The sequence below is a fragment of the Tamandua tetradactyla genome, chromosome 15 (assembly GCF_023851605.1).
Source record: "Tamandua tetradactyla isolate mTamTet1 chromosome 15, mTamTet1.pri, whole genome shotgun sequence".
NCBI lineage: Eukaryota > Metazoa > Chordata > Mammalia > Pilosa > Myrmecophagidae > Tamandua > Tamandua tetradactyla.
Genome location: NC_135341.1, coordinates 27,613,230 through 27,631,132, shown reverse-complemented (window position 1 = coordinate 27,631,132; position 17,903 = coordinate 27,613,230). Strand labels below are relative to the sequence as shown.

The window sequence follows — 17,903 nt, the reverse complement described above, 5'->3', positions numbered from 1 at the left end:
AAAAGATTGAAATCATACACAACACTTTCTCGGATCATAAAGGAATGAAGTTGGAAATCAATAATAGGCGGAGTGCCAGAAAACTCACAAATACGTGGAGGCTCAACAACACACTCTTAAACAACCAGTGGGTCAAAGAAGAAATTGCAAGAGAAATTAGTAAATACCTAGAGGCAAATGAAAATGAAAACACAACATATCAAAACTTATGGGACGCAGCAAAGGCAGTGCTAAGAGGGAAATTTATTGCCCTAAATGCCTATATCAGGAAAGAAGAAAGGGCAAAAATTTGGGAATTAACTGTCCACTTGGAAGAACTGGAGAAAGAACAGCAAACTAATCCCAAAGCAAGCAAAAGGAAAGAAATAACAAAGATTAGAGCAGAAATAAATGAAATTGAGAAGATGAAAACAATAGAGAAAATCAATGAGACCAGAAGTTGGTTCTATGAGAAAATCAATAAGATTGATGGGCCCTTAGCAAGATTGACAAAAAGAAGAGAGAGGATGCAAATAAATAAGATCAGAAATGGAAGAGGAGACATAACTACTGACCTCACAGAAATAAAGGAGGTAATAACAGGATACTATGAACAACTTTATGCTAATAAATACAACAATTTAGATGAAATGGACGGGTTCCTGGAAAGACATGAACAACCAACTTTGACTCAAGAAGAAATAGATGACCTCAACAAACCAATCACAAGTAAGGAAATTGAATTAGTCATTCAAAAGCTTCCTAAAAAGAAAAGTCCAGGACCAGATGGCTTCACATGTGAATTCTATCAAACATTCCAGAAAGAATTAGTACCAACTCTCCTCAAACTCTTCAAAAAAATCGAAGTGGAGGGAAAACTACCTAATTCATTCTATGAAGCCAACATCACCCTCATACCAAAACCAGGCAAAGATATTACAAAAAAAGAAAAGTACAGACCAATCTCTCTAATGAATATAGATGCAAAAATCCTCAATAAAATTCTAGCGAATCGTATCCAACAACACATTAAAAGAATTATACATCATGACCGGGTAGGATTCGTCCCAGGTGTGCAAGGATGGTTCAACATAAGAAAATCAATTAATTTAATGCACTATATTGACGGATCAGGGCAGAAAAATCGCATGATCGTCTTGGTTGGTGCAGAGAAGGCATTTGGTGGGATTCAACATCCTTTCCTGTTGAAAACACTTCGGAGGATGGGAATGCAGGGGAACTTCTTTGGAGTGATGGAGGGAATGTGTGAAAAACCCACGGCTAATGTCATCCTCAATGGGGAAAAGTTGAAAACTTTCCCCCTAGGATCAGGAGCAAGACAAGGATGTCCACTATCACCACTATTATTCAACATTGTGTTGGAGGTTCTAGCCAAAGCAATTGGACAAGAGGAAGAAATACAAGGCATCGAGGTTGGAGGGGAGGGGGTAAGACTGTCACTGTTTGCAGACGATATGATACTATACGTCGAAAACCCGAAAACATCCACAGCAAAACTACTGGAGCTGGTGAATGAGTGCAGCGAAGTAGCAGGTTACAAGATCAACATTCAAAAATCTGTGGCATTTCTATACACTGGTAATGAACAAGCTGAGGGGGAAGTCAGGAGGCGAATCCCATTTACAATTGCAACTAAAAGAATAAAATACCTAGGAATGAATTTAACTAAAGAGACAAAAAACCCATATAAAGAAAACTACAGAAAACTGTTAAAAGAAATCACAGAGGACCTGGATGGATGGAGGGGCATGCCGTGTTCATGGATTGGAGGACAGAATGTAGTTGGGATGTCAATCCTACCTAAATTGATTTACAGATTCAATGCAATACCAATCAAAATCCCAACAACTTATTTTTCAGAATTAGAAAAACCAATAAGCAAATTTATCTGGAAGGGCAGGGTGCCCTGAATTGCTAAAAACATCTTGAGGAAAAAAAACGAAGCTGGAGGTCTCGCGATGCCGGACTTTAAGGCATATTATGAAGCCACAGTGGTCAAAACAGCATGGGACTGGCATAAAGATAGATATATCGACCAATGGAATCGAATAGAGTGCTCAGATATAGACCCTCTCATCTATGGACATTTGATCTTTGATAAGGCAGTCAAGCCAACTCACCCGGGACAGAACAGTCTCTTCAATAAATGGTGCCTAGAGAACTGGATATCCATATGCAAAAGAATGAAAGAAGACCCATATCTCACACTCTATACAAAAGTTAACTCAAAATGGATCAAAGATCTAAACATTAGGTCTAAGACCATAAAACAGTTAGAGGAAAATATTGGGAGATATCTTATGAAACTTACAATTGGAGGCGGTTTTATGGAACTTACACCTAAAGCAAGAGCACTGAAGAAAGAAAGAAAGAAATGGGAGCTCCTCAAAATTAAACAGTTTTGTGCATCAAAGAACTTCATCAAGAAAGTAAAAAGACAGCCTACACAATGGGAGACAATATTTGGAAACGACATATCAGATAAAGGTCTACTATCCAGAATTTATAAAGAGATTGTCCAACTCAACAACAAAAAGACAGCCAACCCAATTACAAAATGAGAAAAAGACTTGAACAGATACTTCTCAGAAGAGGAAATACAAATGGCCAAAAGGCACATGAAGAGATGCTCAATGTCCCTGGCCATTAGAGAAATGCAAATCAAAACCACAATGAGATATCATCTCACACCCACCAGAATGGCCATTATCAACAAAACAGAAAATGACAAGTGCTGGAGAGGATGTGGAGAAAGAGGCACACTTATCCACTGTTGGTGGGAATGTCAAATGGTGCAACCACTGTGGAAGGCAGTTTGGCGGTTCCTCAAAAAGCTGAATATAGAATTGCCATACGACCCAGCAATACCATTGCTGGGTATCTACTCAAAGGACTTAAGGGCAAAGACACAAACGGACATTTGCACACCAATGTTTATAGCAGCGTTATTTACAATTGCAAAGAGATGGAAACAGCCAAAATGTCCATCAATAGATGAATGGCTAAACAAACTGTGGTATACACATATGATGGAATATTATGCAGCTTTAAGACAGGATAAACTTATGAAGCATGTAATAACATGGATGGACCTAGAGAACATTATGCTGAGTGAGTCTAGCCAAAAACTAAAGGACAAATACTGTATGGTCCCACTGATGTGAACGGACATTCGCGAATAAACTTGGAATATGTCATTGGTAACAGAGTCTAGCAGGAGTTAGAAACAGGGTAAGATAATGGGTAATTGGAGCTGAAGGGATACAGACTGTGCAACAGGACTAGATACAAAAACTCAAAAATGGACAGCACAATAATACCTTAGTGTAAAGTAATCATGTTAAAACACTGAATGAAGCTGCATCTGAGCTATAGGTTTGTTTTGTTTTGTTTTGTTTTGTTTACTATTATTATTACTTTTATTTCTTTTCTCTATATTAACATTCTATATCTTTTTCTGTTGTGTTGTTAGTTCTTCTAAACCGATGCAGGTGTACTAAGAAACGATGATCATGCATCTATGTGATGATGTTAAGAATTACTGATTGCATATGTAGAATTGTATGATTTCTAAATGTTGGGTTAATTTCTTTTTTTCTGTTAATTAATAAAAAAAAATACACACACAAAGATTTATTTTAATAAAATATAATTTGTTCTTTTAAAACTCATCACAGTTAATGTGTCAAGTCTCTTATATATATTTCCATATTAATTTTTGAATATCTGCCCCAGTATTTCACCAGATAAAATATCAAAATCATGTCTAGGACTTGAATGAACACTTAAAAACCCATCCAAAAAATAAACGTATTTCCACAAAAGCATATATGTAACAAGATTGTAACATTTTTTAAATGACCAGTAGCTAAATATCATATTTAACATACCTTGATCTCTTTTTCAAATGGTTTGATAAAAGGTGAGCCTCTCATTGTCTGAGTTTTTATGATTTGATCATCAAGGATAGTTTGAATTTCATCCACTGAAGAAAGAATACAGACTCCGGTATCTCTATATAGACTTATATGAAAAGAAATATCACTCCAAGTTTCTATCATTGTATGCATGGCTTTCTCTAGAGAAAATTCCTAGAAGGAAGGAAAGGAGAAAGAATGAGATGTTGGAAGAAAGGATCTTAGTTATTATACGGGCTTTCCCTACTCAATTGGGTAAATATTTGATGCATTGCAGTTTTATTTTCTTAAGATAATCTAAGACTACAGAGTATTTTTTAAGTTAGAAGGTTTTAATGATTTAAAATTCCTAAGAAGAATAACGATAGTTTTTAAAAAAATTACTTGCTTTGAAAACTACTGCAGTATTAAAATGGACAACAGAATAAAATACCTGCTGGACTTTCTCTGAAGTGGTATTTCAGCAGCCTATAGTCTGAAGATGCTTTTTGTATATTTCAAGAACTCCTTCTCTAGAGCTGTAGTTATTCTGCTAGATTACACACACACAAAGCTCATGCCACACATATATTTATCTACTATTTTTGAAGGCACAAGTATGAAGACTAGCATATCTTCCATGTATTATCAGAATGTAGCAGAATTAAGAAGTCAAAAGAGCTATTTCTATTATGGATTTAGGACAAGTAGGTAGTACAGAAATACATGTTTTATGGGGAGGAAAAGTGGTCTTTCATCATTTTCCCCATCCTCCCACTGCTATCGAGTTCTATGCTTTTACCCACGACAAAAAATATGATTATTTGATTAACAAACTCATGAAGTCTTAAAGTTGATCTTCATATTTACCTTGCTTGCACCTGCACTTATTACTTCAAATTGTTCCAAGTATGGTGTAAGGTTTAATTTTAAAACTTTTCTCAGTGTAGTTCCAGAATCTGGAGTCAAATCATAACCTACAATTTCTGACATCTGGTTCCAGTGACGAGCTCTCATTCCTGGATTGCACAGGATGGAGACAGTAGGGACACACTCCTAATGGTGAAAATTTAAAAAATAATGGGTCATTCATTTGATTTTCAAAAATATAGATTTTAAATCCTTGATAGGAGGAAACCCTTAAGAGCTTTTTGTAGAAACCCATGTAAAAGAAAATGTAGCTTGGACTAGGGTGGTATCAATGGGGAAGTTGTGCTTTGAATTTGCAATGTATATTGGAAATACAAGGGCTGATTATAAGTAGAGAGTTGAATAAATACATGAATCTTGGGTTTGGAGGAGAAATATGAGCTAGATTTAAAAATTTGACCCATAGGTGGTTTTCAAAGTCATGGAACTAGATGAATCATCAAGACAGTAAAGATAGATAAATAAAAGCCCCAGTGACTGAGCCTTGAGATCCTCCAACAGTAAAGAAGTTGGGGGAGACAGTTTAATTGAACACCATAAGTACATGGAACCTTGAGTAGGGCATGAGATTTTGTAGGTTTGTCCAGAGTGATGCCCCGATAAATCCCAGAGTGATTTGAACAGTGAATAAAAACATATTTGCAAAGTCCCCTTGAGGGAATGGTGAGAAAGGGGGAAAATTCAACTTCCCCATGTGGAAAATTCCTGATATTCTCACAAGCAGTGGGGACAACCAGCAATAGGCTGAGCCCACAATCTTGGGGTTTATTCATATGAAACTTATCCCCGCAAAGGATAGGCTAAGCCTACTTAAAATTAGGCCTAAGAGTCACCACCAGAAAACCTCTTTTGTTGCTCAGATGTGGCCTCTCTCTCCAGCCAACATGACAAGCAAATTCACTGCCCTCCCCCTCTCTAAATGGGACATGACTCCTAGGGGTGTAAAACTTCCTGGCAACATGGGACAGAAATCCTAGAATGAATTGGGACTCAGCATCAAGGGATTGAGAAAACCTTCTCGAGCAAAAGGGGGAAGAGAGAAATGAAACAAAATAAAGCGTCAATGGCTGAGAGATTTCAGAGTCGAGAGGTTATCCTGGAGGTTATTCTTATGCATTATATAGATATCATCTTTTTAGTTAAGGAATATTGGAAGAGGCTGGGGGGAAGTGCCTGAAAATATAGAGCTGTGTTCCAGTAACCATGTTTCTTGAAAATGATTATATAATGATATAGCTTTTGCAATGTGACTGTGTGACTGTGAAAACCTTAGGTCTCATGCTTCTTTTATCTATGGTATGGACAGATGAGTAAAACATATGGATTAAAAATGAATAAATAATAGGGGGAACAAATGTTAAAATAAATTTAGTAGATTGAAATGCTAGTGATCAATGAAAGGGAGTGGTAAGAGGTATACAAAAAAATAGGGGAAACAAAGGCTAAAATATATTGTGTAAATGGAAATACTAATAGTCAATGAGAGGGAGGAGTAATGGGTATGGTGTGTATGAGTTTTTTCTTTTTATTTCTTTTTCTGAATTGATGCAATATTTTAAGAAATGATCATGGTGATGAATATACAACTATGTGATGATATTGTGAGTTATTGATTATACACCAAGAATGGAATGATCATATGGTAAGAATGTTCATGTTTGTATGTTGTTATGTTTAAAAAAATTTTTTTAAAGACACAATATCAAAAATATATTTTAAAAACCAAAAAAAAAAAGTATAAGGGCATCTGATGCAATGGTAGAAAACATTTGGAAACCTTATATCAGATAAGGGTTTAATATCAGAATATATAAAGAGATCCTATAACTAATCAACAAAAAGACAAACCACCCAATTCAAAAATGGGCAAAAGACATGGACAGACACTTTTCTGAAGAGGAAATGCAAATGGCTCAAAAACATATGAAAATATGTTCAACATCATTGGCTATTAGATGTTCAATATCACTGGCAAATCAAATCCACAATGACATATCATCTCATACCTACTAGAATGGCCATTATATAAAAAAACAACAACAGAAAAGACAAGTGCTGGAGAGGATGTGGAGAAAAAGTCACACATATTCATTGTTGTTGGGAATGTAGAATGGTGCAATTGCTCTTGAAGGAAGTTTGGTGGCTCCTCAGAAAGCTAAGTATAGAATTGCCATATGATCCAGCAATCCCATTACTAGGTATATGTTTGGAGGAACTGAAGACAAAGATACAAGCCAACATTTGCATACCAATGTTTATACTGATATTATTTTCAATTGCCAAGAGATGGAAGTAGCTCAAATGTCCATCAATGGAAGAGTGAATAAACGTGCTGTGGTCTACACATATGATGGAATTTTATTCAATTATAAGACAGAATAAAGTCACGAAGCATATAATAATGTGGATGAACTTTGAGGACATTACAGTGAGTGAAATTAACCAGAAATAAAATAAAATAAATTAGTGTTTGGTCTCATTAATATGAACTAACATTAATGAATGAACTTTGTGAGTTAAAGTTTAAAACACAGGTTATCAGGAGCTAGAAAGAGGGTAGAGATGAATTTGATGCTGAAGGAATACAGAATGTTCAACAGACTGATTGTAAAGATCCAGAAATGGAAAGCACAATACTACCAGAGGATAGCATGATATTGTAAGTATGAAGTACAAAGTTGAGTGTGAGTGTGGTTGAATGAGGAGGGCTGGGCATGCATGATGCCACAGTTAGAGGTTAAAGACTGTGACGGTATAACTTAGTGATGCCTAGAGTGAATAACAATGGTGATTAAATGCCTCATATAGATTGTGGTGGTGAAGGCATGGCTACTGGATTATACCAGGAACCGCTGTCTTTTTTCCATAGGTTGGATTGTACGATGTGTGCATAAAATTGTTTAAAAATGAACAGAAAGATACAAGTGCTGGAGAAAATGTGGTGAGAGTGACATATCTATTCCCTGTTGGTAGGGAAGTAGTGTGGTGCAGCCCTTCTGGAGGGCAGTGTGATGGCTCCATAGGAGGCTAGGGTTGGGTTGCCATATGATCTTGCAACCCTATAGTTAGGTATCCTTGGAGGAACTGAGAACGGGAACATGAATGGACATTTGTATACTGGTATTTATGGCAGCAGTGTTCTATTTGCAATGGATAGAACTGACCTAAGGGTACATCAACTGAAAAATGGAAGGAAGAACTGAAGTGCATACATACAGTGGAATATTGAGCAGCTGTAAGAAGGAATAAGTTCATGAGGCATGCAACCAAGTGAATGAAACTTGAGGACAGTATGTTGAATGAAGTAAGACAGAAACAAGAAGACGATATTATTATACCTCACTAATATGAACTAACTATAATGTGCAAACACTGAGTACTGAACTGAAGAGTATAGGTTATCAGGGGAATACCTATTGTGAAGGTTCCTAGATTGTAAGCTCTTACAGTAGAGATTATCTACTCTAGAGTTGTAAATGTTACTTCTAAATTCTGAGATGATGAACTCTGTGTATAAACTGGTCATTCCATGGAACTTTGGGTATTTGTGTGGCATCTGAGACTCAGAATTAGAGTTCTGCAGCTATAAAAGTCAGCATTTAGGGTTTGCCCTTATGAAACTTATTCCTACAAAGGAGAAGCTTATGGTTATGCCTAAGAGTCATCCCCAGAGAACCTCTGTTTTTGCTCAGATGTATTCTTTTGCACTAAGCCAACTCCATAGGTGAACTCACTGCCCTCCCCTCTACATGGGACTCCCAGGGGCATAAATCCCCTTGGCAATGTGGGACATGACACCCGGGGATGAGCCTGGCCCTGGCATCATGGGAGTGAAAAAGCCTTCTTGACCAAAAGGGAGAAGAGAAATGAAGCAAAATAAATTTTCAGGGGCTGATAAATTTCAAATAGAGTCTAGAAATCTTTCTAGAAGTTATTCTTGTGTAGTAATAGATATTCCTTTTCAGTTTTTGGTATATTGACGTGGCTAGAGGGAAATACCTGAAACTGTTGAACTGTAATCCAATAGCCTCGATTCTTGAAGATGACTATAGAGCTTTTAAGGTGTGAAGGTGTGATTGTGAAAACTTTGTGACTGATACTCCTTTTATCCAGTGTATAGACAGATGAGTAAGAAAATAAAGACATAAAATTAATAAACAATGGGGGAATGGGGACACAGGATGTTTTGGGTGTTCTTTCTTACTTTTATTTTTATTTGGTTTTGGAGTAATGAAAATGTTTTAAAATAGGTTGTAACCATGAATGCACAGTTTTATGATGATACTGTGAACCAATAATTGTATACTTTGGATAATTATATCTCAATTAAAAACCATTGAATTGAAAAAAAAAGAGGTTGGGGAAATAGGAAGAACTAGCAAAGAAAAAATACAGTGAGATTATCAGTGATTATGGAAAATTTCTATTTATCTTTCACCTCAAGATGACTTCCAGAGGTGATTGTGATAATGCATTGCTGATAATGACAGGGCTAATGAATAGCAGTGATAACAAAGAAAAAGATGAATATCATCTAGGTTCATTAAAAATAGATTGAAGGGCGGGCCACGGTGGCTCAGCAGGTAAGAGTGCTTGCCTGCCAGGCCTGAGGACCCGGATTTGATTCCCAGTGCCTGCCCATGTAAAAAAAAAATAGATTGAAGACTTAAATATTAACAATAAATTATAGCTAAATCCCTAACTAGACTAATTTACATATGAAATAAAAAATTATCAACATTTGAAATGAAAAAGGAGTTATCACATGGATTCTAAAGGCATTAATGGATAATAAAGGGACATTATGAAGAATTTCATGGTGACAAATTCGACAGTTCAGAAGAAATGGACAGATTCCTTGAAATATTGACACAAAATTAACAATTATCAGAAAATCTGACTATACCTATGTGATGCTTAGTTATGTGTCAACTTGGCTAGGGTGTAGTATCCAGTAATTTAACCAAACAAAAATCTAGCATTTTTGTGAAGGTATTTTGTGACTGTGGTTAACATCTACAAAAAGTAGATAAAGGAGATTACCCTAAAAAATGCGGGTGAGTCTCATCCAATCACTTGAAGGCCTTATGAGAAAAAAGTGAGGTTTCCTGGAGAAGAAATTCTGCCTCAAAACTGTAGTAGCAACTCTAGTCTGAGTCTACAGCCTGACGGCCTGCCTTATAGATTTCAGCTTCCAGCTCCTACAATCACAGAAGCCAATTCCTTAAATTTTTAAAAATAAATCAAATATATATATACTCTTAGTTCTGTTTCTCTTGAGACCCTGACTGGCACACCATATTATCTATTAAATAAATTGAATCTGTTATCAAACTCCTTCCCACAAAATTCAACCAATAGTTTCACTGGTGAATTCTGTAAAATATTTAAAAATGAAACAAAAACAATGTTTCACAAAACTTTCAGAAAATCAAGGAGGAGATAAAACATTCCCAGTTGCTTTATGTGGCTAACATAACCTTGATACCAAACTCTGACAAAGACATTACAAGAAAAGAAAATTACATACCAACATTCCCCGAACATAACCTCAACAATTCTTTATATGTATATACATAAGCAAATAATAAACTATAAAAGAGCATGGAGAAAGAAGAAGAAAAGTGTATAGAGAAAACATTATATTGGAGTTGGGAAGGAATTTCTAACTACAAGTCAAGAACCAGCAGTCATAAAGAAAAAAAAAAACATAGATTAGCTATATGAGGTTTAAAGCTTCTGTGTGGCAAATACCACCACAGGGGAAGAAAAAAAACTAATGACAGGAAGATGGCAGAGTAGGGAACTCCAAGATTCTGTCCCTCTACCAAAATAACTATCAAATAGGCAGGAACTGTCTGAAACAATTATTTTCAAACTCCAGAGGCCAGAAATAACATTGTACAGCAACCCAGGAAGAGCAGGAGGAAGAGATTGATAAATTATGGTAAACAATATTAAAGTACTCTTTCCACATGGAAGTTACCAGTGCCCATACCCCCACTCTAACAGCAGGCTACTTGAAGTCCAGCAGCTAGACAGGGGACGTAAAAGGGATATAAAAATCCTACTCCCCAAGAAAAGGGGTGGGAACTGCTGATCACTGATCATGGCTTTTGATTAGCAAATTTGGATTGTTGAGGGCCCAACTCTGAGGGAATGTATTGTTCAAACCCACCCCAACAGGTGCAGGTAGCAGTGAAAACTTAAAGACATTGCACTTTCTATAGGGTTTCAGGGAATGGTTAGCTGAAAGGCTGCATTTGCTGGGCAGGCCAGGAAAGCCCACCTTTGGGGACCTGTCAGAAAAGCTCTTGGTGATCTTCCTGATACTCTCCCTTGGGCAAAGTGGAGCTAGTCTGTGCCCCATTAGTAGGTCTCTGGCCCTATTTTGGCTTAGAAAGAGTGAATTGGGAAAGCCCTCTCCGTTATGCTCTCCTCCCAGAATCTGCCCTTTAGGCAAAAGCAGCTTGAGAGAGTAAGAAGAATGTAAAAAACCACAGAGGCAGACATCCTGGGACAAAGGCCTGCAGGCTTCAAACACTCAGGAGGGGGGATTCTGTCTCCTGGAAACAGAAGAGACAACCAAACTCCTGTAAAGAAGGTGTGTTGGTTTGAAACTATAATGTACCTTAGAAAAGCTATGTTCTTTTAATCCTGACCCAGTCTTGTGGGGTAGCCATGTTCTTTTTATCCTGATCCAATATTGTAGGGTGGGATCTCTTGATTAGGTTGTTTCCACGGAGACATAGCACACCCAATTGTAGGTGTGACCTTTTGACTAGATGAAGATGTGGCTCTGCCTATTCAAGATGGGTCTTAATTAGTTTACTGGAATCCTTTAAAAGAGGAAACATTTTGGAGAAAGCTGGCATGCAGACATTTGAAGATGCTGAGGAAAATGCCAGGACTCACAGCAGGTGAGAGACGTTTGTAACCAGAAGTCAGAAGAAGGGCCCAGCAGACATTGCCACATGCCTTTCCATGAGATGTTAAGCAAGGCAGAACCCAGAGTTTTGCCCCAGAGAAGCTAAGTGAGGGCCCACAGAAGCTTAGAGAGGAATTCACTAGAATCAGAAGTACAAAGCAATGAACCAGAAGGAAGGACCTCAGATGCTAGCCACGTGCCTTCCCAGCTGACAAAAATCCCAGATGTCATTTGGCTTTTCTTCAGAATCAAGGAATCTTTCTCTGGATGCCTTAGTTTGGACATTTTTAAGACCTTAAAACTGTAAAATTGTAACTTAATAAATCCACTTCATAATTCTGGTATATTGCATTCTGGCAGCATTTGAAAACCAAAATGTAGGGGAATTCAAAAACAGCTAACAAGCCAAAAACCAGGGCACTATCCAAATTCAGAAAGACAGGGAAAACCCTGCACACTGAACTTGCCTTGAGCAGACCTTCCTGACAGGAGGGCTGAAACTCAAGAAAATATCTGTCATATCATCAGCTTCTTACAAAACTAAGTAACAGATAGAAGATATCTTTGGGAATATCTTTTGGGAATAAATCCCAAAGCTAACATTTAAAAATAGTAAAATGTACAGTGTGCAACAAAAAGTACAACAGAAGTAAAGAAACAGGATGACCCATCCAAAGAAAGAGGATAAAAATCCAGAAAACACCAATGAAGAAGACAAGAATGTGGGCATACCTGTTCTAGTTTGTAGCTGCCAGAATGCAATATCCAGAAAAAGAATGGCTTTTAACAAGGGGAATTTAATAAGTTGCTAGTTTATAGTTCTAAGGCCGAGAAAATGTCCCAATCAAAACAAGTCTATAGAAATGTCCAATCAAAGGCATCTAGGGAAAGATACCTTGGTTCAAGAAGGCCGATGAAGTTCAGGGTTTCTCTCTTAAGTGGAAGGGCACATGGTGAGCACAGTCAGAATTTCTCTCTCATCTGGAAAGGCACATGGTGAACACGGTCAGTGTTCCTCTCTTACCTGGAAGGACACATGACAAACACAGTGTCATCTGCTAGCTTCTTCTTCTGGCTTCCTGTTTCATGAAGCTCCCCGGGAGGCATTTTCCTTCTTCATCTCCAAAGGTCTCTGGCTGTTGGACTCTGCTTCGTGGTGCTGCAGCATTCTCTGCTCTCTCTGAACCTCCCATTCTCCAAAATGTTTCCTCTTTTATAGTACTCCAGTAAACCAATTAAGACCCACCCAAATGGGTGGAGACATGTTGTCACCTAATCCAGTTTAACAACCAGTCTTAACTAAATCACATCATCCAGGGAGATGATCTGATTACAGTTTCAAACATACAGTATTGAATAGGGATTATTCTACCTTTATGAAACAGGATTTTGATTAAAACATGGCTTTTCTAGGGGGCATACATCCTTTCAAACCAGCACAATACCAAATAAGGCCTCTAAAAAAGGCATTTTAAAAACGTTCAAGGAGGGCGGTGCAATCTTGGCTCAGTGGCAGAATTCGCTCTTGCCATGCCGGAGACCCAGGTTTGATTCCCAGAGCCTGCCCATGCCAAAAAATAAAAAATGCTCAAGTAGACAAAGGAAAATACAGAGAGAGCACTAAAGAATATCAGGAAAACAATGAATGAGCAACTTGAGAGTCTTAGAAAGGATATAGAGATTATAAAAAGGAACCAACAGAAATTTATAAAGGAATCAGACAAAACTATTGAAGTTGAATGTTACAAAAACTGAAATGAAAAATTCCCAGCAGGGTTTTAAGAGCAGATTGGAGCTGGCAGAAGAAAGAACCAGTGAACTTGAAGACAAGACACTTGAAATGAGTCAGACTGAAGAGCAGAAAGAAAAAAGAAATACAAAAAGCAAAAAAAGCCTAAGACACCTCTGGGACACTTCAAGCACACCAATAATGCACTATCGGTGTCCCAAAATACGCAGAAAGAAAGAAAGGGGCAGAAGGAATATTCAAAGAAATAATGATGAGGAACTTCCAAAACTTAGCAAAAGACATGAATATGCATATATATATATATGTATCTCATCATATATTAATCACATTATTGAATGCAAAGGACAGGAGAGAGATCTCAAAGCTGGATGAGAAAAGCAACATGTTACATAAAAGGAAGTCTAAATTAGATTGAGTGCCAATTTCACATCGGAAACCATGCAGGAAAGAATAACAGTGGTTATGGGTTGGCCATGGTGGCTCACTGGCAGAGTTCTTGCCTGCCATGCCAGAGACCTGGGTTTGGTTCCCAGTGCCTGCTTATGTAAAAAAAAAGAAAAAAAAGAATAACAGTGGTCATCTGAGTTGTGAGGGTGGGAAAACAAGGAAGAGTTTCCTGATCTATCTTTTTATGTTTTTTTTTGAATCACATAAATGTATTGTACATTGAGAAATAATTTTTAGGTAGCTGTTTAAAAAAATTTAGGCAACTCATGGAATCTCTGAGAGGGCTAGACACAGCCAGGAACAATGCTTAAAATCTCATCACAGACCTGATCTGTGCCATTACAGGGCACATGACAGTTTGCAGTCTAGGCATGCTAACTGGACAGTTGCCATTGCTGCTAGAACCACTGCCACTGCAGCCTTGGGAAACTGGATACATTATTGAACTGTCACTAAAAGTGTTATTATCCTCTTGTTACAAGAAGCAGAAAGGCTAAATATCTTGCCCAAGGTATGCTGGTACCAAGTGAAGAACAGTAGTATAAGTATGGCTTTCACAACTAACTGCCATCTTTTACTGCTGTCCTTAGCATGGGCTAAGTGGTCTTTCCTACTAATTTCTTACACTCTTTATATGACTGTAGCTAATAATTATAGTGTTGTCTATTCATCAAGGATTGTTCTATGAAGGGAATGATTTACACAGTTTCATCAAGAAACAATAAAGCATGGATTCAGTAATAGACCACGTTGTCTGAATTCAGCTTTGTTTTGCTTCCATATCATTCTATTTCTCTTCATTAGTACCTGAAAAATAGCTCTATCAGTCTGTTCCAGGTCAATTCTTAAGAATCAAAGTCTATGGGTCAATGGTTTCTATGGGCTCAAAATCCTTCTCTTTCTAAGTGCTTTGCAAATGCCAAATTTAAAAAATATATCCATCCTGAAAAAAATAGCTATGATCTCATTTCAAAGTTTTAATTTTTCTGGATTAATGGTAGGCTATTTCATTATGTTCATTTAATTTAATTATTGTAAATCACAAACAATGGTGAAGTCTTTCTCTGTTTTTCAAATGCTTATTTTGTGTTATATTCAGTGAGCTGTGCAATATGCTATATCAGGTCTGAGCAATCTTCTACTGCCTTCCGTGGACCTGAGGAACCCTTTGCCCCACCATTGCCAGATGAGATGGCATGTCTTTTTCTTGATCTACCCCAAATAAGGCTGCTATCCATCACCCAATCAGCCTTTTCCATATACTGTCCTCAAGAGCAGTGCTTTAGTCTTTAATAAAGATGAGGTGATTGAACAATGAAAGGTCAGAGATACATAAATATCTGATTCAAAAGCTGAGAATCACCTTTCTCTGCCCTCACCACTTCCTCCCAAAGCTGAACCCTCAGTTTTTCATAGTACAGATGCCTGGAACGAAAGGGTGGGAGTGAGTAAGAACTTGACCAAGAAGTTGAGGATAGGAAAGATCTTAAGAATATTATTTTCTTTTCTGATGATTTTCCCTCAATATCTTTATTAGGCTGTACTACTTTGATTACAACAGGCAGAGATGCGATACAGACTGGGCAACGTGAAAACAAATAATTCAAGAAAGCTCTCTATTAGCATGTTCAAAATGAAACAGGAAAGATATATAAATGCTTCTATAATCCTGAAACTCAGACGAGAGAAGACAATCACATCTCCTTCTTTTATTTCCTCTTTTAAGTATCAATGTCACTTTTTAAAACCACTTACTCTGTGACCAAAAGTAGCTCTCAACACTTATTGTTACATTTTGTGAATAGAGGAAAAGAGGCTTCCTTTCCTAGCCCAAGTTCAAAAATTTTAGGGTGAACTTTGATTGGCTCAGTTTGAGTCACTTGCCTATCCCTGAACCAAAGACAATGGCTAGAGAAATGTTATATTGGGATTGGCTCATCTTTAGTCAGATGCCCACTGAAAATGAGATTGGCTAAATGCTCAACAAATCCATTCTACAGACAATTAGACTACTATTATAAACAAAGTGTAAGACCAGAGGATAGATATTATATTTTATATAATAGGCAATAGAAAGTTGAGAAGATACCAATACTATTCAAAGGCCATTAAATATTTTCATACCTTAAATACTTTTATCTGCTCCATTACTGTAGAACACATAGTAATTATAGGATTCTCTTTTGGTTCTTCTTCAGGTTTCTCTTCTTCCAGAGATCGTCTTTTTGCCAATTTTCTTTTTTCTTGTAATTCTTTCTTTTCCTTCATTTGGAAAAATTTCAGTGTTTTAAAAATTTCTCGAGAAAACTCATCTACATCAGCTTCCATGCCTTCCCCATTGAGATCCAAAAAGCCTCCATCCATCCACCTGAAATGTAAGGAACATTAGCGCTAAACTTGGAGAGTTTGGGAGTTTGAAGGAACTTTAGAGATGATTTAGGCTGGAATTTTCATTTTGTAAGAGAAATTACAGAGGGCAAGAACATTACACAGAAAGAGCTGCTGGCTGAGAAACAGGACTAAAACATACTGTCAGTTATGCTGCTTGGGCTAAAAACATGCTTCAGATTTATAAAATGGTCAACTAAAGGTAACCAAATAAAATGCAGATTTGACTCCACACTTCTAATTTTCTTTGTATAAACATTAGTCAAGTAAATTGATTACATAAAAAGGTAACTTGTCTCAAAGGAGACTATGATAGTTTGAGACTGTTGTGTACCCAAGAAAAGTCATTTTTTTTCCTGATCCAATCTTGTGGGAGCAGATACATTGTTTAGGGTGGGATCTTTTTATTAAGCTGTTTCCATGGATATGTGACCCATCCAATTGTGGGTGGGACCTTTTGATAAAGTGGGTTCCATGGAGATGTGACTCTACCCATTCAGGGTGGGCCTTAATCGACTTATTGAAGTCCTTTAAGAGGGAACTATTTTGGAAAAAGCTGAGAGCCAATAAAGACAGAAATGTTTAGAGATGAAGAAAGAAAATGCCTTCAGGGGAAGTTGTTTGAAATCAGAAGCCAAAGGACCAGTAGATGCAAGCCAGGTGTTTTCCCAGCTGGCAGAGGTATTCCGGATGTCACAGGCCTTTCTTGAGTCTTTCTCTGGATGCCTTAGACATTTTCTTAGCCTTAGAACTGTAGCTTGTAACTTAATAAATTCCCTTTATAAAAGCCAACCCATTTCTGGTGTTTTGCATTCCAGCAGCATTAGCAAACAAAAACAGAGATTTTTAAAAAAAAAGGCATTTACAAAACCAAAATTTTTAAAAAAAGATAAAAATGAAAAAAAGGCATTTGACAAAATCTCGCACACCTTCATGATAAAGAACACTTCAAAATATAGGAATAGAAGGTAATCTCATCAACATGATGAAGGGAATATATGAAAAAAACCATAACTGACATCACACTCAATCTTGAAAGAGTGAAAGCTTTCCCTCTAAGATAGGAAAAAAGACAAGGATGTCCATTATCACCACTGTTATTCAACATTGTACTGAAACTTCTAGTCAGATCAGTTAAGCAAGAAAAAGAAATAAAAGGCATCCAAATTGGAAGGGAAGAAGTAAAACTTTCGCTATTTGCAGATGACATGATCCTATATATAGAAAGTACAAAAAAATTCACAAGAAAGCTCACGCTTTGTACAAAAATTAACTCAAAATGGATCAGAGGCCTAAATATAAGAGCCAGGACCATAAAAACTCCTAGAAGAAAATGTAAGGAAGCATCTTCAAGATCCTGTGGCATGTGGTGGTTTCTTAGACTTTACACACAAAAGCAAAAGCAATGAAAGAAAAACACAAAATCGAAGACCTTTGTGTTTCAAAGGACTTAGCATAAAATGTGAAAAGGCAGCCTAGACAATGGGAGAAAATATTTGGAAACCACATATCTGATAGGTGTCTTATATTCAGAATATATAAAGAAATCCTACAACTCAACAAT

At 37.0% G+C, this 17,903-nt stretch overlaps 1 protein-coding gene across 7 annotated transcripts in view; it reads right to left on the bottom strand.

The window, feature by feature from the left end:
• DNAH12 (dynein axonemal heavy chain 12) overlaps positions 1-17,903 on the bottom strand; it is a 313,559-nt gene that overhangs the window by 183,644 nt on the left and 112,012 nt on the right. For all 7 annotated transcript variants that reach the window (XR_013162717.1, XM_077128914.1, XM_077128917.1 and 4 more), the window contains exons 17-19: positions 16,076-16,319; positions 4,767-4,952; positions 3,891-4,091 (exon numbers count right to left, since the gene is read on the bottom strand). Coding sequence is in view for 6 of the 7 variants with exons in the window: in XM_077128914.1 (XP_076985029.1) it covers positions 3,891-4,091; positions 4,767-4,952; positions 16,076-16,319 (631 nt within the window). In the remaining variant the exon portion in view is untranslated. The remainder of the gene's footprint in view (positions 1-3,890; positions 4,092-4,766; positions 4,953-16,075; positions 16,320-17,903) is intronic.